This window comes from Fukomys damarensis, unplaced genomic scaffold (assembly GCF_012274545.1).
Source record: "Fukomys damarensis isolate Sample0158 unplaced genomic scaffold, DMR_v1.0_HiC HiC_scaffold_13, whole genome shotgun sequence".
NCBI lineage: Eukaryota > Metazoa > Chordata > Mammalia > Rodentia > Bathyergidae > Fukomys > Fukomys damarensis.
In genome coordinates, this window is record NW_022900925.1 from 2,489,816 (window position 1) to 2,511,184 (window position 21,369).

At 38.4% G+C, this 21,369-nt stretch overlaps 1 protein-coding gene across 1 annotated transcript; it reads right to left on the reverse strand.

Annotated features, from left to right (window-relative positions):
* Window positions 1-265: 265 nt before the first annotated feature.
* Window positions 266-17,181, reverse strand: Znf287 (zinc finger protein 287). Its single transcript, XM_010618818.3, has 6 exons — window positions 16,629-17,181; window positions 14,980-15,457; window positions 13,926-14,023; window positions 11,539-11,665; window positions 10,998-11,084; window positions 266-2,263 (listed from the first exon to the last, which is right to left on the reverse strand). The coding sequence occupies exons 2-6, from the start codon at window positions 15,380-15,382 to the stop codon at window positions 693-695; spliced, it is 2,286 nt and encodes a 761-aa protein (XP_010617120.1). The 5' UTR covers window positions 15,383-15,457; window positions 16,629-17,181; the 3' UTR covers window positions 266-692.
* Window positions 17,182-21,369: the final 4,188 nt, after the last annotated feature.

Genomic DNA, 21,369 nt, shown 5'->3' on the forward strand with positions numbered 1-21,369 from the left:
GTTTCATTCATAAGGCTTCTATACTTGAAATACCTTGAGAAGAGCTAGTTTTTTGAATAAATGGACCCTTGAGTTATGACTGACCTGACATACGAACAACTTGAGTTATAAACGGACTTTTAGTTTTAACTTACGACCAAAGTCTTATGTTATGACCCAAATGCCAGCCGTGTTTGCTTCCAGATGGTCTCAGATAGATTTAACCCTTAAAGAATTCTGGAAGAAACATTACAATATCCTTTCCTGTGTGGGGTTGAGAAACCCTGGGCCAATGTCTAAGGACACTGAGACCTGCCTGGAAGAAGGTGTGGCCTAAAATTATACAGGAGAAACACTATGAAGGCTGTATAGAGGAGCCCAAGCCTTCAATTGAGCAATATGAGTTACAATCAGCTCTCATGAACAAAGTGAGTTCATAAGTCAAGGGTCCACTGTATTTTTTCATAGGGTTTCTTTCTAGAATGAGTTAAACTGATATCAAATAAAGGTTAAGTCAATTAAGTTTCCTTTTTTACATTTCACAGTTTTCACGAGTACATCCATATTATGAATTCTGATACTTCTGCTGAGTGATAGCTAATATATATTGCACTTCTTCGGATTTCTTTTGAATAATGTTTTAACACACAGAGCACACAAAATAAAATTTAAGTGATCAAACTGAAAAACCTAAATGAAGTCTTCAATATCCACTAATTACGATGCTTGACACCTGTATGAACTCGCTGATGCTGAATAAGGTTTGTACTCTGGGTGAAGGTTTTACCACATATTCGACATGCATAGGGTTTCTCGCCTGTGTGAATTCTCTGGTGTTGAATAAGGCATGTTCTCTGGCTAAAATCTTTGTCACATTCATTACATTTATAGGGTCTCTCACCAGTATGAGTTCTCTGATGTTGATTAAGTGAAGAGGAATAAATAAAAGCTTTCCCACATTCGTTACATTTATAGGGTTTCTCTCCAGTATGGATCCTTTGATGCTGAGTAAGATTTGCACCCTGTCTATATGCTTTCCCACATATATTGCATTTAAAAGGTTTTTCGCCATTATGAATCCTCTGGTGTTGTGTCAGGTGCACACTCTGGCTGAATGCTTTCCCACATACATTGCATTTATATGGTTTCTCTCCAGTATGTGTCCTATGATGCTGAGTAAGGTTTGCACTCTGGCTGAAAGCTTTCCCACATATATTACATATATAGGATTTCTCTCCAGTGTGAGTAGTCTGATGTTGAATAAGAGTTGAGGAATGAGCAAAGGCCTTTCCACACTCATTACATTTATAACACTTCTCTCCAGAATGAATTCTCTGATGTCGAATAAGGTAAGTGCTCTGACTAAACACTTTCCAACACTCATTGCATTTATATGGTTTCTTTCCAGTATGTATTTTTTGATGCTGAAGAAGGTGTGTACTCTGACTAAAAGTTTTCCCACATTCATTGCATATATAAGGTTTTTCTCCAGTATGAACTCTCTGATGATTTATCAGTGATGAACTATGGCTGAAGGTTTTACCACATTCCAAGCATTTATATGGTTTCTCTCCAGTATGGGTCCTTTGATGTATAGTAAGATGTGCACGCTGACTAAAGTCTTTTCCACAATCATTACACTTATAGGGTTTCTCTCCAGTATGAATTCGCTGATGTATAGTAAGGTGTGCACGCTGGCTGAAGGCTTTACCACATTGGTGGCATTCATATGGTTTTTCTCCAGTATGCATTCTCTGATGTGCAATAAGGGATGAAATATGCCTAAACTCTTTCCCACATTCTTCACATTCATAAGATTTCTCTTTGGCATGGCTACTTTGGTGTTTCAGGAGGGATGGGTATTTCCTAAATTTTTTCCCACACACATTACACTTATAAGGCTTATCTCCAGGAAGTATTTTCCTATATACAGTACCGTATGTGAAATTATTGAAGACTGGCTTGTCTTCATTATACGTAAAAGTTTTATTATCTGATTGGGTATCAAACTGTCCAGTTAGGTTTAAATGCTTTTCAAAATCATTTTTATATATGTCATATTTACTAAGATATTCCTCGGTAGGATCATCTTCTTGTGAAAAGACTGACTTCAAACTGAAATCTCTTTCATTTGTGGGAATTTTCCTGAAGGTATCTGTTGCTTGCCTCTCTAATCCATCATCATAGTCATACAGTTCTTCTAACTTGATGGTTTGTGTTCCATCCTGTTTGAGTTTAGGAATATTCTCTATTGGAATACATGCTTGGGCTTCAGTTTTGCATTCTGAAATAAAGAAAGAATAAAAAAGTCTTCCTCTGAAGAAAAAGAATAAAATGGTAAATATGATGAAATGCTTAACTATAGTTCTGACAACTTCATTAATTAATGTGATCCTTGAAGCTTAGAAAAGTAGAATAAGAGGGCAGAAAAAAACAGGAGACTAGATAGTTGAAAACAGTCCGTTTTTAGCATGGGTATAGAGTAAAGAAAATAGTTGAGGTCAGGTGACAGTATTAAGAGAAATAAAAACAGCAGGTAAGACTATATTGGCAAACTCGGGATTATTTCAGAATAATTTATATACAATAGTCTCAAAGTAGAGACACTGAGTCTTACCACTCCTTCTAATCTACCCTTCACAATTCTATATAACATTCCTAAAATATTCTCATGGAAGGCTTTCTATGCTAAAGGATCTATAATAAATCTCTAACAGCCTAAAACAATGGCTCTCAAAGTACAGTTCCTGGCCAGGGATTTAGCTCAGCAGTTCAGTGGCCTGCCTTGCAAGCACAAGGACCCGAGTTCAATCCCGGGTACAAAGGACAGTTCCCAGACTAGCAGCATTAGCATCAGTATCACCTGAAAATATTTAACATTTTTGGGTCCATCTAGCCATACTGAATTAGAAATTTTGGCAGTAGGCCTGAACAGTTTATCAAGTGGCTTTGCTGGTTTTGAGACCTGGTGACTTTAAGGATAAATGTTAATGAGAGAAAAAGGGCTAGAGGTGTAGTTCAGCAGGACAACATTTGCATAGGCACTCTGGTTGATCTCTAGCACTGCAAAAATAAGAGTGAGGAAAAAATTTCAGATATCTTTACTTGGCATTAGTCTCAAAAGAATCTAGCCTTTTCTATTTAACTGTATCTTCTACATTGCATATTCAGTTGAAAGTGTGAAGTTATCCATTACTTTCACAGGGTTAATAGCTGCCATACTAAATAAACCTAGATTCTAGGCCTCCTCTTCTAATTTTTTCCACTTGTGAAAAATATATTTATAGCCTACTCGTGTTTACCTCTATAATGCTCTCTCTTAGAATCTAAAATACAGGATAGGTTGAATCATGTATGAAATTGTATTTTTTATAGGCTAAAACAGCTGAGTCTCTGTAATCAGCATGGTTCAACCTAACAAAATGTCATGCCTAGGATAGAACTTGACATTAATGATTATTTCATAATTTGATGTTTTTATATTGCAATTTAGATATAGTCTCTAGAAATAGCTTACGTTTCTCTGGTATTTCCTTCATAAAATGGCTAAAGACTGGATATGGTAGCCACTAAACTGAACTGGTAAAATAATCAACAATAACTTGTCAAAAAGTGAACTAAAATGAAATTATGCATGCACATGCATGTATCTGTGTACAAACACACACACACAAAGCCAAATACAAAAGCCAAAAAAACTCTGCTGTAAGACAGTAACCTTATGTTATGATTTCTTTTAATCAGGCGGGAAGCATGTAACTTGTAAATATTAGGAATTATATATAATGTATGCACAGTAAAAGAAACCCACAGAATGGGAAAAAAATCTTTACTAGTTACTCCTCAAAGGACTATACCTAGAATACACAGAGAACTAAAAAAAAATCAGACTCCTCAAATTCAAAGACCCAATGCAAAAATGGGCATCTGAAATGAACAGACATCTCTCAGACAAAGAGGTACAAACAGCAAACGAATATATGAAAACATGTTCAACATCATTGGTCATTCAAGAAAGGCAAATTGAAACAATGCTGAGATTCTATCTCACTCCAGAAAGAGTGGCTATCATCAAGAAATCAACCAATAATAAATGTTAGCAAGGTTGTGGGGAAAGAGAAACCCTTCACCACTTTTGCTGGGGAGTGTAAATTGGTACAATCAGTATGGAGATTCCTCAAAAAACTAAAACGAGAGGTTCCACTTGACCCAGCTATTTCTATTATCTTCCTGAGAGTTAAAAGCATATCAAAGAGATATATGCACACCCATATTTATAACAGCACAATTTGTAATAGCTAAATCTTGGAAACAACCTAGATGCTTATCAGCAGTTGAATGGATAAAGAAAATGTGGTTTTTATACACAATGGAGTACTACTCTGCCACAAAGGGGACAAACTTGACACATTTTTAGGTAACTAGATGTACCTTGAGAACATACTTTTTTTTTTGTACCAGGGACTGAACTCGGGCCTTTGCGCTTGCAAGGCAGGCAGCAGAACCACTGAGCTAAATCCCCGGCCCCCAGAGACCATATTTAAATGAAATAAATCAGAAACATATGTTTAAATATTGCATTGTTTCTCTTCTGTGAAAAACCAAAAGCATAAATAAGGACCAGAATGGATAATACATATTGGGAAGTAGGAAGAAAATGTTCAAATGGGGGAGAGAATAAGGGAGGGCAGGGGAAGGGAAAGAAGGGAAAAGGAAAAAAAAAGAACAGAAGAAAAAAATGGGAAGCAAAGTTTATAAATGAGGTGAAGTGTGGGAGAAGAGAATGGAGGAAAAAAGAGGAATCAAGAGATATTATGTTTAGCTACAAATTTCCTATGATGAACGGGATCATTATATATATCAAAAGTGTACCAATAAAATTATTTAAAAAGAATTATATAATGTAATAAAATCAAATGTAGAATTTATAATATAGCCAAAATGGTACTGGATATGTCCACTAAAGCCTGATATGTTCAGAGACAGGGCTTTTGGAAGGCTCATGGGGGCGCTGTATTCAACAGTCAATTTATCTACTGGTGAGTTCAGGGTCCTGAAGCTGCCACTGGGAGGTGGGACCTGGTTGGAAGAGGCAGGTTATTGAGGGCATGACCTGGAAGGGTATATTTCCCACCCCAGCTCCTCTCTTCTCTCACTGCTTCCTGGCCGTCAAGACAGGAGCAGCTTTCCTTTGTTCAGACCCTTCTACCATACCAGTTTTGTACTGGATGCAATCAACCAAGGACTGAAACTTCTAAAACCATGAGTTAAAAATATACTTCTCTTCCTTTATGTTGTGGGTGCCTGGTATTTTGTTCCAGCTGTGAGGAAAGTGACTAAGAAAGGGTAGTTCAGAAATTTTCTAAAATACAGCTCAAAGTATAATAACTTTATCAATATAACCATTTAATAGGATATTATATAGTCATTGAAAGTGACAGCTATATCAGGGAGAGACTGGTTAGAATAGGGGATAATGGGATATTGATAATTGGTGAAAATAGGTAGGACTAGGCAAATTGATTGGAAAAAGTGTGTAGGATATGTTATTAAGTGAAAGAAAGCAGGTATATATAACAGCAGAAAAATCTCACCTGTGCAATGGGATGCTATATGTTTGACTGACAGACAGACAGACACACACACACACACAGAGGCACAAGGGGAGAATGTCTTGGCAATAACTCAGGGGAGGGACACATATTTGTTTTCTCATACTGCTTGAATGTACAAACCACTTTTATTCAAATACAAAACTCATAGCTGACACCAGAAAATGTATAGGAATAATGTTAAATAAAAAAGCAGTATCATAACTGGCATGAAGACACATTAGATAAAATGGAAAAATAGTAAGATTGGTGCCGGGCATGGTGGCGCACTCCTATAATCCCAGCACTTGGGAGGCTGAGGCAGGAGGATCGCTGTGAGTTTGAGACCAGCCTGGGCTACACAGTGAGTTCTAGGTCAGTCTCAACTACATAGTGAGACCCTGTCTCAAATAACCAAGAAAAAAAAAAGTAAGATAATAGCTTTTCTTTTCAAATTTTCAAAAAATTATGTTTATTATCTTTTCTGTTTGTCAGAACTAAAACTGCAATTATTTTACTTTTATAGTAGAAAATTTAAAACTCACTTTCTCAAACCAGGATTTGCTACCCCAGCCCCAAAGAGCAAATGAGAACACGACTGCATTGAAAAAGCAGGTGAATATATACACAGAAAAAGGATGAGTTGTAACAGAAGGTCAGTTTAATTTCTGTGGAATCAAAATCAGTCTGTGGCACTGTATGTATACCCAACAGTTATGGGTTTTGCTTGTTTGTTTGTTTTGTTTTACAGTGCTGGGGATGAAACCCAGGGCCTTGAGCATGCTGGGAAACTATGCCATTGGGCTGGAGATTTAGCTCAGTGGCACCACAACTGCCTAGCAAGCACAAAGTCCTGAGTTTGATACCTGGTACCAAAACAAAACAACAAAAAACTGCACCAAAAACCAATCCTGTGTCTGCCTGAAAATTATGCTATCACTGAGCTTCATACCTAATTCTACAGTTATAATAAGCTTAAAGCAACAAGTCCAAAGGGTGAATATGAATAAAATGCTACTACAGCAAATACACATTTAAAAAATTAGTTTATTAGAAATTCAGAAATTGTGGTAATTAAGGAGGGCATAAATATGCGGATATTACTAACCAGAATGCTTTCCCAAAAATGTTAAGTATCAGAGGGTAAGTTGATGGTATTCTCTTGCCCAGAGGATTACACATCATGTTAGGGCAGGCTAGAAAAGCAAAATCCTCAAACCTCACCTCGATAGGGTATAAAACATAACTTGCTTTTCTGTCTTTGTGATCTACACAGAAAGCAAAATCTCTCATAATCACAAACTGGCCCTCCTTGGGGACTTACAGCCCTAACTTTTGCTCTCTGAATGGTCTAAAAAACTCATTCTGTAAAGTGAAGTTCAAGTGGTTCCAGCCTGGTTGCATCTCCCAGAAGCTATCCCAACTCAAGTCTAGGATAATTTTCATTACACTATATGTATTTCCTCAGTGTTTACAATGTGCTAAGCATAGTCTTCAAAGAAGTTAGCACGTCATAGATGTAACTGTGCCATTTTGCCAACAAAGGTCATAATAATGTAAAAGAACTAGCTCCTTAAGTAGCATGACTCTTTAAAATACCTAATGACTAAAGTAAATTTCTTTTTTTTGCCCTTAATACTGGGGATTAGACCTAGAGCTTTGCAAATGGTAGGCAACTACTCTCCCATTGATTGACAGCCACAGCCTTTATTATTGTGAGACAGGGTTGAACTGAGTTGCCCAGCCTAGCTTCAACTTGGGATCCTCCTGCCTCAGAATAGCTGAGATTACAGGTGTGTGCCACTGCACCCAGCCCCAAATTAACTTTTTAAAAAGACTGCAGCGATTTACTCGAAGGTTAACATATATATATCCTGTCATTATCATTTAATTTACTGTTATCGCTGTGTTCTAGTATCAATATTGGTAGATATGCAAGGAATCAGTGACTTAATAAAAAAGGAACAGGAAAGCAAAATGCAAGAGTATATATAGGATTCTTTTGTGTACAAAAGGAGATATAAGAATATATTAACGATTCATTCCTGCAAAGAGAAACAGAAAGGATCATGCAAAAACAAATGAATATGGTTACCATATAGAGTTGATAGGAATCAGGTAGAAGGGATGGGAATGTAAACCTTTTTACATAGTTCTGACTTCTGAATCATGTTAATATTTTAACATACTCAAAACTGTAAAATACAAAAGAATAATCCCCCCAAGAAAACACTAACCTTAGTAGTATCTAAAAACAAAAAGGAATTCAAAGAAATCTTGAAAAGTTTGAGACAGTTTGTTATTGGTAGTGGTACTGACATAATTCTGAAACTATTTCTGTAATATGATAGAGAAAATAAGTAAATATACTGATATTTACTATTGGTAGGAACTAGGTTATTCATTGTATGGAATATGGGAATATATAAAATGGAATACCCTTGTGGTTTTAAATTTAAATTACAGTTATTAGTATCAACTCATGACATTCACCTAGAATTTTTTTTTTTTTTTTTGGTACTGGGGATTGAACTCGGGTCCTTGCGCTTGCAAGGCAGGCCATTGAACCGCTGAGCTAAATCTCTGACCCTCACCTAGCATTTTTAATTTCATTTTATTATATTGGGGCAAGGATGAGGCCTTGCTATGATGCCCAGATGGCCTTGAATTTATGATTCTCCTGCCTCAGCTCCCTGACTGAGATTATAGATGTATGCCAATTCATAATTTAAAAAAATATACATGTCTTTTTAATTTTCCGGCTATGTTTGTTGAAGAGATCTGGAAGCAGTGATATTTATAGGAATGACCAGAGTCACTTGCTTAGATCTGTTTTCTAATACTCTTCATTTAAATGAACCAGGGTTCCTTGCAGAAATTGTAGGTCTGAGGTAAGCACTGGTGAGCCTAAAGAACAATTTGCTGTGCCAGAAATGAAGAAGATGCTCAAAGACAAATGGATCACGTCAAAAGGATGTTTGGCTAGGTTTGAAGGGCTCCCATCGCTCAAATTTGGAACACATGAATACTAAAAGAAAAAATGAACAGGCCTCTCAACTAGGATTTATGGACTAATAACACTCTGAAGTTTAAAATATTCCATTATCTCATAGTAGTTCACACAGATAAAAAGATAGGAAGAACAGCTATTCTTTACAGAAGCTGTTAGTCATGTGGAAGACATGACTGAATTAGAAAGTCACCATTTCCCAATCAGCAATGTACCAAGGCAAGGATCATCAATGGAGTCCAAAAATCTAAAGTAAAAAATTATTAAAGAACAGAATAGTCACATGGCCTCAAAGAATACTTAATAAAAATTAAAAATGCACATTTAAAATGTTGAAATCTTGTAGAGTCCACCTTTACAAAACTGAGCCTAACTAACAATGAGACAAAATGACATTATTTGACTACTGAGTAAATGTATGGAAAAATATCATCTTTGAAATATCCTTGGAATAATGTTTAATCTGAATCTGATCATAGGAAACAAACAGGCAAATTCAGATTGAGGGTCATTCTGAATGACAAAACCAACTAACCAAACCAACCAACCCCCCCCCCACAAAAAAAAACTGGCCTGGACACTTAAAAAAGTCAATACCATGAAAGATTTAAAAAGAAGAAAAAAGGCCAGAGGATAGTTTTACGTTATAAAGAACTAACATTAGACACATAAATGCAACATGTGGATCCTGAGATTCTGAAAAGGCCCTTGACTGAGGAGAAAAATAATTATAAAAGATAATTTTAAGATAGCTGAGGTACATGTTCAATGACACTATTGTATGAATGTTAAAATATGTAGAATAAGAATGGTGTACTTATGGAGGAGAACATTCATGTTCTTAGGAGCTATTTAGGGGTGCTATGTTATTACTAACTTTCAAATGGTTCAGAGTAAAAACAAAGTGTAGAGATAAAGCAAAATGGCTAAATGATGATAGTTAGGATTCTGGATGAAAAGTACCGCACACAGTTGAATTGTGTTCCCAACTTTTTAAAAAAATACAGTTGTTGCGGAGGAGAGAAAAAAGAAATGGGACCAATCAGAGTATCTGTCGATAAAGACAGTTTAGTAAATTCAGACACAATGAAGTATGTTGCAGATATAAAAAAAGAAATGAGCAACTTCTCTACACATTCATCTGGAACATTTTCAGGTCATATTTTCAGTAAAATAAGTAAAGCATTATGCATAGTATGCATATTTATGGTGAAAAATAGAGAAAAATTTAAGTATTTTTATGTACAAAAAACAAAAAGAACTGGGCCTGGTGGCACACACCTGTAATCCTGGCACTTGGAAAGCTGAGGCAGGAGGATCACAAGTTTGGGGATACACTTTGAGTTCATGCCCAGCCTGAACTAGATAGTGAGACAGTCTCAAAAAAACCAAAATCCAAACCAAACCAAACCAAACCAAAAAAACCCCAAAAAGAAAAACCAAATAGAACACTGAAACAATGTTTATCTCCTGGATACTACTAATTTCCTTACTGAATAGAAAGTTTTGTCTTTCATTTGTTTCTTCTTTGTAAGAATCTTTTTTGCCTATGACTTGTACTCTGAATAGCATTTTGGCCATTTTTTAAAGATCATGATACACAGTATATTAACCATTACTATTCTTTAATTATTTTGTTATCAAATTTTATTTTTTCATAGAAGAGTGTTTCTTATATTTTCTTTATTAATATCTACCTGATTAACATTGAAATAAAAAATTCAAAGATAAATATCAGAAGAAATAGGAGATTGTTAGAACTTATTTAAAAATCCAGATTTTATTCTGGAGATAAACAGTTACTCCAGGTTCATTACCTAATTTCTATTTATCCGGCAGCAGACCTCCACAGGAAAACAGTGGTTCATGGACATAATCGAATGACTGGTTGCTGCTGGAGATAAGGGAACTGGGTGACTGGTATGGAGGCAGCAGACGTTTGTGTATGTCTGGCTTTGTGTATATTAAAATCTTGAGTTCTGTCAATATATTATCTTCTGAGATAATTAAAAAATAAAAGAATGGAATGAGGAAAGTGGAGGCAGGGCTTTGTCAGTAAGCAGAAAAAAAGAAACTAAAAAAGAAGGCAGTTTGAAATAAAAGTTTTTAAGGTATATTCATGCATGCTTACACATCGAGGAAGGGAAAGTGGCACAATAAAAGTCCAGATAAGCTCTAAGGGACAGTACCTAGGCACCATGCAGAGGATGAAGTGAGGCGACACAGGGCAAAGGTAAGAAAAATGCTGTTTGGGAACTTTTTTCCTGAAGGCGGCCTCTGTAGGGAAGCAAAGGTAAACAGCTACCTCAGAAGTTACTGATGGGCTGTGAGGTTTGTGCAGACAGTGACTTGGGCCATATTTGAAAAATAAAGCAATACAATGAGGATATCACTCCTAGAGGTAAAGACTTTCTCACCTGGACTAGGGCCTTCTAAAATTTCTTTTATCACCATCCATGGTTCTTCCAATATGGGGATCACAGTTGGTCTGTACACAGTCAGTCCTGTTCAAGAGGGATATAATGCATTTTATCCTGGAGATAAAGAATCTTTATCTTTAAGCTGTGCAAGGTTTATTACTCAAATTAACTGACTTATTAGACCTTTATAGAAAAACAGTATTTTATGGACACAATCTAGTAAGAGAATTGGTTTTCAGTTCTTCAGAGCTAGGATGATAATTTCTTGCTACCAAGAAGATACAAGTCTGGAGATCCCACACAGAATTCTTCCCACACAGAAACAGAATGGGCAAGGCAAGCGACAGCAATGTAAAGCTATACATCATGATTTTCAATGATCTTTCACTTAGAACATTTTTGTGCCTGAAACAGGGGACAACACTCATCTCTACACCTTATTTTTAGGCAAACAGTTCAGAGCTTAAACCACTGTTAACAACTAGGGGTAGAAGAGATATTCTAGCAGTTTGGAAAGAGGAATATAGATGACACCTACCTAGAGAAACCATGTTCCAATAGTTTTGCAATGTCACAGTCTTGTACAGTTCCTTCTGTACAGGACGCATTAGCTCCCAGTCCTCTTGAGTAATGTCCACAGCCACATCTTTGAATGTCACTGATTCCTAAAATATCAAGTATAACCTAACTTGGTTCAAGAACTGTGGGAAGGAGGATAGTGGTAACAAGGGGCATGCATGAAGTGATGGTGGAGGTCACAGAATCTTAAACTTCAAGAATCTAGAAGTATGCATGACTCCCCAGTACCTCTCAACGGCCCTAAAGGAAAGTTCAAAAATAAAATAGAATTTGTTCTCAGTTGGTACTAGAACATATACTAATAGTTCTGTCTTAAAGAAGAAATTGGCTGGGGCTGTAGCTCAGTGGCAGAGTGCTTGCCTTGCATGTTCAAAACCCTAGGTTTGATCTCCAGCATCACAAAAAGAAAGAAGAAAGAGGAGAAAAAAGAAAGGATTTGAAAATTTAAAAGTAGACAGAGTTTTCTATGGTTTTGTCTTTCAAGATTTGCCTTAAGAATTCAATGTTTTAATTTAAAAAATTTTGCCTGCTTTATAATGAAATGCAGAATATTTCCTTCAGTCTTTCTCCAGTGCTGGAGACTGGAACCAGAACCTTATGTGCTCTACAACTGAGCTACATTCCCAGTCCTCTTTTACTCTTCTTAAAAACAACTAACACTGTTAACTGTTGCACTTTTAGATGTACTTTACAATTTGGTAAGCTTAGTGGTCCTTTGTCTTTTTTTTTTCCCATTAAGTCTATTGGTACATTTTAGGTATGTAAAACAGTTACATTCATCATCGGGATCTTGTACCTTTACATGTTGTGCCTTGGTTCTTATTTTTTCCCTATTCCCCTGATCTCCCTTCACCCCACTCCACACTTTCCTATTTACCAAGATTTTGTTTCCATGTTATTTCATTTCTCATATTTTTTCTTTGCCCTACCCCTCCCACTTTTCCTTTCTCTTTTTTGTTAAAAACGAATTATTGATCATTTTTTTTTAGAGGGGCAATACTGGGTAATGCACCCAGGGCCTTCACACTGAGATACATCCCTGGCCCTTATTTATTTGAGAAAAGTTCTAAGTTGCCCAGACTAGATTTGATCTTGTGATCCTCCTGCCTCAGCTTCCTTAGTAGCTGGGATTATAGGTACCATTGCACCCAGCTCTTGATTACTCTTAGGGGTTCATTTTTTCATATAATTTTCAATATCTTAGAAAAAATCCTTTTGGGGCTAATGTGGCTTTCTTTATAATAGCCCACCTTGCTTTCTCCAGGGTGTTCTTTTATCTTGCTTTTTCCTCTTTTACTTGGCCCATGTTTGCTTTGCAAGCCAGTTTCCCTCTCTTCACTTTTACTTTTTCTGCTTATCCCAGTTTTGTAAATGGCTTTTTTCTTGGTTTGTGTTTTGGTGTGATACTAGACTCACCTGCTCCTTATATCTGGGCTAATTAGCCTGAGGTTTGGGATCCCAGCACTACTTCTCAGGACCCGTATGTAGAAGTTCTTGTGGGTTTCCTTGAGATTTGGAAAGTATAAAAGAACACAGGCCCCATGAAGAGCTTGCTACCATGGCTTTCCTCAACACAGCTTGCCCTGCTTTCTCCCAGGTATTCTTTTATTTTGTGTCTTTCTCCTGTACTTGGCCCAAGCTTGTTCTGCAGAGCCAATTTTTCTCTTATTCTTCACCTTTACTTTTTCCCCTGCTTTTTGAAAAAAAAAAAAAAAATCTTTTCCAGTATTGAAATCACAATTTAAAATTTAGACAGAAGCAGCTGGGCATGGTGGTGCATGCCAGAGCAACTCAGTGAGACTCTCAAAATAAAATAATAAAAGGGTAAGGATATAGCTCAGTAGTAGAGAACTTCTCTAGCATGAGTTGGGCCTGGGGTCCTTAGTGAAAACAAAAACAAAAATAAGACTCATGATCAAATGGTGTTCATAAGGAAAAATAATATTAGTAACTATTACTTACTGCTCACATACAGTAATTTAAGTTAATGACAACTCTTGTAATATTTAATCCTAACAATCTAAGAGGTAAATTCTACCTACTGAGTTGAATAACTCAGGTTAAGAGTAGTTAAGTGTCTTGTCCCAAGATAGATTCAGTGATGAGTCAGGAACCAAAACCATCTGGCAATGAAGGTAAATATCTTACCTCTCTTGCTAATGAAAGGGACATCAAAAGAAGACAATGGAAGCACATTTCCTTATAGGCCACGGTAACTAAGGAGGGAAATTGAGGCTTAGGTCCTAGACAGAACTTTTGAAAGCATAGTAGTTACAGGAGCAAGACAGAAAATATTCTTATACACTCAAAAAGCACTTTAAAATCAAAAAAGAAACTCAAACTCACTTCAGTCACCAAGTCATTGAGCCACCCTGCCTGGAAAATATGTTTTCCTCTGGTGTCTTCCTCTGGAGTTTCTTGGGAAAGGGCAGAGTTCTGAGAAGCTAGGGAAAAGAAAAAGACTGTGATGATTCCTATTTACATAGCTTAGGAAACCCTTCACCAAATACATTCCCAGACTGTTTAATATATTCCTAAAATGAAAATTCCAAAGAAAACCAGGACTGAGACTTCAAAGAGTCAGAGGGAAAGGCCAATGACTTGTCTGAAGATATTAATGCAGACTGCAAAAATAAATGTACTCTGGGACTTATGTACAAAACTTGCAATTTTCTACTAAATCCTTAGTTGAGATCAGTTTTGTTAGTTAACTCTTTTGTTAATAAGGGAATATTCTTTGGAGACTATTTTTTGGAAGTATGTTATTTGAATTGGTCAATTTCCATTGTTGGGACCAAAACACCTGATACCTGTAACTTGGAAAAGAGGCTTAAACTGGCAAGGATTCAGTCTATGGTTGGTTGGTTCCAAAGTATCAACATGATAGAAGGGCATGGTGGACCAAAGCCACTAACCTCACAATGACCAAGAAGCAAAGAAGGGGAAGAGTGCCAGAGCGGAAGGGGCCAGGGACCAGATATAGTACCCAAGGTATATAACCCACCCAGACACCCAGAAGTGTAATTCCCCCTTGGGTAGCTAAGAAATGAAGTTGACAATCTAGCTTACCAGTTGTATTATTATAAAACCCAATTTCCAAAGTAGATGGTTTATTAGTAGAATGGTGCAAACCTCTGCAAGTAAATTTCCTGAGGGTCCATATAAGTTAATTTGGTCATGTCTAACCATTACTTCAAAACATTTTTCCTCTGGATTTGTGTTTGGTCCCAAGCAATATGGAAGGGGGGGCACTGTGAAGGATAAAGCTTACATTAAGACCTTGTTCTCACTCACTCATCGACCTTTGTTCTAATTTCCATGAAGGGGTTGCTCTCAGAAGTGCTAGCTGTCTCTTCTAACCACCCAGAGATTTGTGCCCTCTCTGGTTTACAATTCTTACCTTCCTCTTGTAGAATCTGAGTCAAATCTTCCACCAAAGTCACCACTTCCTCTGTGCTCTCTGGATACTGGGACTTTACCCATGTTCTAACCTCCCCTGGAAGGATGGTTAGGAATTGCTCTAGCACCAGCAGCTCCAGGATTTGTTCCTTTGAGTGAATCTCAGGTCTCAGCCACTTAAGGCAGAGCTCTCGGAGTTTACTCAATGCCTTTCGAGGACCAGCCATGTCTGGGTATGGAAAATTCCTAAAATTCTGTCGACAGGTCTCAGTATCACGCAAGAGTTTTGAAGTAAGAGTCTGCTTTTCAAAATTGTGAGGTCCACTTTGGGCCTTGTCTGGTTTCCACATTAGAAGGATTTGGGAGCGTGAAGAACTGTTCATCCTCTTTCTTGAGGCTAACATTGTTACAGACAGGATATTCAATCTGGCAATATCCTTTATTTCTCCAGTAATGAGCCAACTGCTTGAAGTGTCATTCTACAGCCACAAAAACATTATATCAAGAGCTGCTGCCACTGGAGGCAGAACAGAATCAAGGTAAAGTTAGCAGCCTTAGTTACAAATTCTGAGCCCAAAACTTGCAGGGTTAAGAGACCCTGAAACATAAGAATGGACCACAAGGCCAAAAAACCTTGATGTACTCTGCTGTACATATATGCACACAGAAACAGACTCCCCAGTGTGCACAAACACATGTAGGTCTTAACTTGGCCTCCCACCCCTTTATCCTTGGACTTGTCAGAGAACTGCAGTCTTTCAGGGGGTAGTGTGCATGCATGTGCACACACATGCATGCGCGCGCGCACATGTGTGTGTGTGTGTGAAGGTGGAGCTACCATTAAAAGACGGTAGAATAAAGAACTATCAGCAAACCAATTAACTTGTAACGTGATGAAACAAAAATTAAACATTTTTACAGCAGAAAAATGTTTCAGTACCCTTAGTCACTGATGTCTCAGAAGCTGTAATGACTGAACTGGTACTCAGCAAGAGTAAACTCACTGTTAGTGGGAACAAATTGGGAGGAGAATTTCTTCTTAATAAAGTGTTCAAGGTTCACAACATAACTGTGAGGGGGGAAAAAGGCGAGTCATTCACCAGCTTTGTATGCTACTGCGGGCCTATTCTAGTTTTTCACTATCATCAGGCTAGGAAGACAAGCCGGTTGGACTGGAAAGTAGTCGAAGAGGTGTGCCTGGAATCTATTTCATTGCTTCTACACAAGACAGTTCCTTTATAGATATATCTGAAACCAGGATTCCGGAAGTAAACCTCAGAAGTAGCCGGACCTGGAGGTGCACGACCCACACCCACCTGTCCCCAGAGGCAGCTCTCAGCCCCGCTCAACCAAAAGTCGTGCCAACAGAGACAAGCGTTTACAAGGCCCTGAGAGGCGCCGGCCCGGCCCGGCCTCGCCTGCCCTTCTCGGTTGTTCACTCTTTCTTCTCTTTAGCTGGAGGGGCCGGGGGTAGAGGGGTAGTCGGGGCACCCCGCAACCGGTAATGCGCAATGTTGGGTCTGGGTCCCCCACAACCGCCTGCACCTCGTCTTTGCACCCCCTGCAGAAAGCAAGTGCTGGCCCCGTCTTGTGCAATGGCTTGGGCTCCGGGCCTGACCGCGCGGACACTCGCGCCAGGGACGTCATTACCTGTCGCTGGGACCCGGTCGCCGCGCAGTCTGAACGGCCCAAGAGGCCACGGGCAACAATGGCGGCGGCGTCACTGGCGCCTGCGTGGCGGACTCAGTACTGCGCTGTAGAGGGGCCTCTGGCGCCACCACTTCCCTTCTCCTGGAAGCACAACGCGACTCGGACAGGAGCCGCAAGTCCCAGTACTGTCCTGAGAAGCCCAGCTCGGAACCAAGCACCCCGGCTTCGCTGCGACCTCGCCTCGCCCCCACTGCGCATGTGCGCTAGGAGAACGCTGCGTGCTTGTGGAGCCAATCAGAACCGGAGCTCGGGTCTACCCCCTCCACAGACCCTGGCCTTGGACCCGTCTCCATGGCAACCGCCTCCACCCATCACTGTGCCTTGCTTGGTAACCTGAAGGCTTTGAAAGGAAATTTAAAGTTTCCTAGGGCAAAGACAAGTCTGATAGACGATTTGGAGGCCAGAAGGAACCATGGTAGAGGAGCGCTTTGAGGCTGAGGGGCCGTGTCAGTTACCCAGAGAAAACCACTCCAGGGTTTCTAGGGAAGGATGAGCAGGGAAGATGTGGTTTTAAAGGGAGAAAAACCTAAAGTGCTATTTTGGGATTTACTGTGCATAAACACTTAAACGTTCTGAATTCGTCCTCGAGAATTTGATTCTGAGACACTCAGATTGGGAACACACACACACACACACTCACACACACCTCAGCAACACGTTATTTATGAATTACAAAACAACAAACGAGGACTGGGGATTTAGCTGGGCTGGTTCTGCTGCCTGCCTCGAAAGCACAAGGTTCGGAGTTCAACCCCCAGTACCAAACAAACAAAACAACAAAACAAAAACAACAACAGAAACCAAATGAATATAAAAATAAAGGGACAGGGAAACACATTCCAAGTATTCCTGTTACCTACTGGTTTGTTAAAAAAGCAAAAACAAAATATTCCAACCTGGCCTGGTGGTGCAACTATGTCATCCCAGGAGAATCGCTGTGAGTTCCAGGCCAGCCTGGGCTACACAGTGAGTTCGAGGTCAGCCTGGACTTCTTAGTAAGACCTTGTCTCAGCAAAACAACAACAACAACAACAACAACAACAACAACAACAACAATAACAAACCTGCTCCAAAACGTCATTATAAAGCCATCAGGAATCAATCTTGGGTTCCTCTTATTAACTAATCTAATCACATTTCAAGGTTCCCTTCTTGAAACACCTGTCTTGGTTACTTTTCTCACTGCTGAAACAAAATACCTGACACCCAAGTTAAACAAGGAAATCCTTATTTCAGTTCACAGTTTGTAGAGGTTTCAGATCATAGTTGGCTGGCTCCAAGGCAGGGCGGCATGGCAGAGGGGCATGGTAAAGTAGAAACAGTCCATGTGTGGCAAGCAGAAGGCAGTAAGCAGCAGCAGCAGTTTGCCTTCCCTTTTTCCATTTATAGTCTATCCAGACTGTGTGCCTATTGATAGGTGCCATTCACACCCAGGGTGGAGCTTCCATTATCCACACCCTCAACCCTCGCATCACACCCTTAATCCCAGTATCACAATTTTAATCAATATCCATACACTAACTTTAGCTAAGATTGAATTCTCAATTTTAGCATCTTATACTGACCTCAGCAGCTTGTTTGGAAGGGAGTAGAACAGATTTTAAATGGGGGCATTGTGATTTATGTACACATCTTGAAACATCCTCTTTTCCTCATTTTCTGGGCATACAAAAAGGAAGGGATTAAAAGGTTCAGCATATTGGGCATACTGAAAAGGTAGCATGTGAAAGGCTGAAAAACTTACCAGCTGACTGTTTCATTGGACTGTCTAGAAGATCATTTGTTGAGATAAAGAATGTGCTGGTGAGGGCTGGGAATTTAGCTTTAGTGGCACTGTGTGTGCCTCACAAGCACAAGGTCCTGAGTTCAATGCCGGCACACACACACACACACACACACACACACACACACACACAGTGCTAGCAAGAGGGCCAGGAGCATCATGGAGAAACTCAGTGGGAGTTGTTCTCTTAGGCCAAGGCTTGTAGTAGGGAATTTGTGACAGAACTGGGCTTCCTGAGGATGGTATTTAAACTTCAGGAATGGCTGGGGATTTAGCTCAGTGGTTCCGGCGCCTGCCTTGCAAGCACAAGGGCCAGAGTTTGATCTCCGGTACCAAAAAAGAAAATACACTAAACTTCAGAAGCAAGACAAACTCAATTAACATAATGAGCAATAAGATCCAAGTGGAAGGCAAGGAGAGTGGAAAGAGATATTCAGAGAGCTGTGGAGAAAACTAGTAGAATGTGGCATCTCTACAGGCAAAATACATGGGCAGAAACATGGTTAATATTCAATTCATTCAATCAAATAAAAGATGGATGATCAAGAGCCTAATAAAATTTAACAGTCTGTCATCTGATTTCTAGACCCTGTTCAATTTTCAGACCTGAAACCCTTTGACTGAAAACTCTACCACATTAAATGTCATGTGGTAATGATTTCTCCATTCTTCAGCCACAAAAAAATTTATGCCCATTTACTCAAGTACCCTGGGAAAAGGGGAGTACCTAGAAGTTTCAAAGCTGTTAAGTACATGGTCTGAGTTGATCTTGATACTTAGGTTTTTTTTTTTTTTTTTTTTGTGCCAGAGATTGAACTCAGGACTTTGGGTTTGCAAGGCAGGCAGCAGCACCACTGAGTTAAGTCCCTGCCCCCACTTTAAAAAAACTTTAACATTTTTTCATTTATTTTTTTGATATTGATATTTAGAAACCCAAAGTGACCCAGAGACCTCTATGTTAGAATGAAGGAACACAGAAGCCAGGTGATAAATACAAGCCTGTCTCATGGCAAGTCCACTGGATGTATCATTCCACCAATTTGTAATTTTCTAACAGCTTGAATGTGTAATTGGAATGGATGTTCTTTTGTCCTCTTTTTCTTCCTTCTCTTCCTCTTTCTCTTCTTTCTTTCTTTTTCTGGTGGTACTGGGATTAATTAAACCGGGTCCTTACACAAAATAGGTAGGTGCTCTACCACTAAGCCAAATCCCCAACCCTAAAATTTAATTCTTTATTTTAAGCTGGAATATCAGTGCCTGCCTGTAGTTCCAACATTTAGGGAAGTTCAGGCAGAAAGATTGCAAATTCCAATCTCACCTGAACTTTCTGTAACCTGTCTCAAAGTAAAAATTATTTAAAAAAAGAGTTGTGATGTAGTTCAGTGGTAGAGTGCCCTTGGGTTTTATTCCTAGTAGCACAGAAATCTATTTCTAGTTGACAAATAATAATTGTACATATTTATGCAGTATTATGTGATGTTTGATACATTGTAAAAAGATCCAATCAAGGTAATTAACATATCAGTCACCTTTTATACTTTTTTGTAGTGAGAACATTTAAAATCCATTCCTTAAGCAATTTTGAAATATACAATACTGTATTATTGACTATTGTCATCATGTTGTGCAACAGATATCAAAAAGTTATTCCTTCTTTCTAACTGAAACTTTGAACCCTTTGACCAGTATCTCTTCATCCCTTCCAAAATCTTTTGCTTCTAGTAATCACCATTCTACTCTATTTCTTGTAAGTCTGACTTTTTTAGATTCCAAACATAAGTGAGACCATATAGTGTTTGTCTTTCAGGGCCTGGCTTATTTCTTTTAGCATAACATTCTCCAAGTTCATCCATGTTGTTACAGATGACAGGATTTCTGATTTTTAAAATAGCTGAACAGTATTTCATTGTGCACATGTATTGCATTTTCTTTATCCACCCACTAACATATCCCTAGGATTCCATATATCTTGGCTACTGTGAATGCTGAAATAAACATGTGAGTCTCTGTGAAATACTGATTTTAATTGTTTTTAGATAGATACCCAGATGTGGGATTGCTGGGTCATTTGAATACAGCACATGAATTGCTAGGCCATTCTCCATGATTGTTATATTAATTTACGTTCCCATCAGCAATGTACAAAGGTTTCCTTTATTCCACATACTCATCAACATGTTATCATTTGACTTTTTGAGAATACCCACCCATTCTTGCAGATGTGAGAAAATATTTCTTTATAATTTAAAATTGTATTTCCCTGATTAATGGTGTTGAATATTTTTATAAATCTGTTGACAATTTGTATGTCTTCTTTTGAGAAATGTCTATTTAAATCTTTTCCCCATTTTAAAATTGGATTATTTTCTTGTTCTTGAGTTTTTTTAAAGTATATTTTGGATATCAACCCTTTATGAGGTGTATGAGTGGCAAATGTTTTCTCCTGTTCTGTGATTGATCTCTTCATTCTTTTGTTTCTTTTGCTATGCAGAAGTTTTCAGTTTGATGCAATTCTGTTTGTCTTTTTTTGCCTGTGCTATAGGGGTCATATTCAGAGAAACCATTGTCCAGACCAATGTCATTGGCTTTTCCTCTATGTTTTGCTCTAGCAGTTTTACAATTTTAGACCTTACATTTAAGTTTTTAATTCATTTTGGATTATTTTTTGTATATGGGATCAGATAGACTGTTGTTATTTGAATTGTAAAATGGAGAGAAATATTGTTACTCCTGCTGAACCTCATAGGTCTTTTAGGGAGATCAAATGGGATTCTGGAATCAGGCATTTATGTCACAGAGATTGCTGAAATTGGAAAGTAACCATTTGCCAATGTCATTGTAAAGATAGATCAAACAATCATCATTCATGTACGTGAAACATAGATGAGTTAGGAGGAA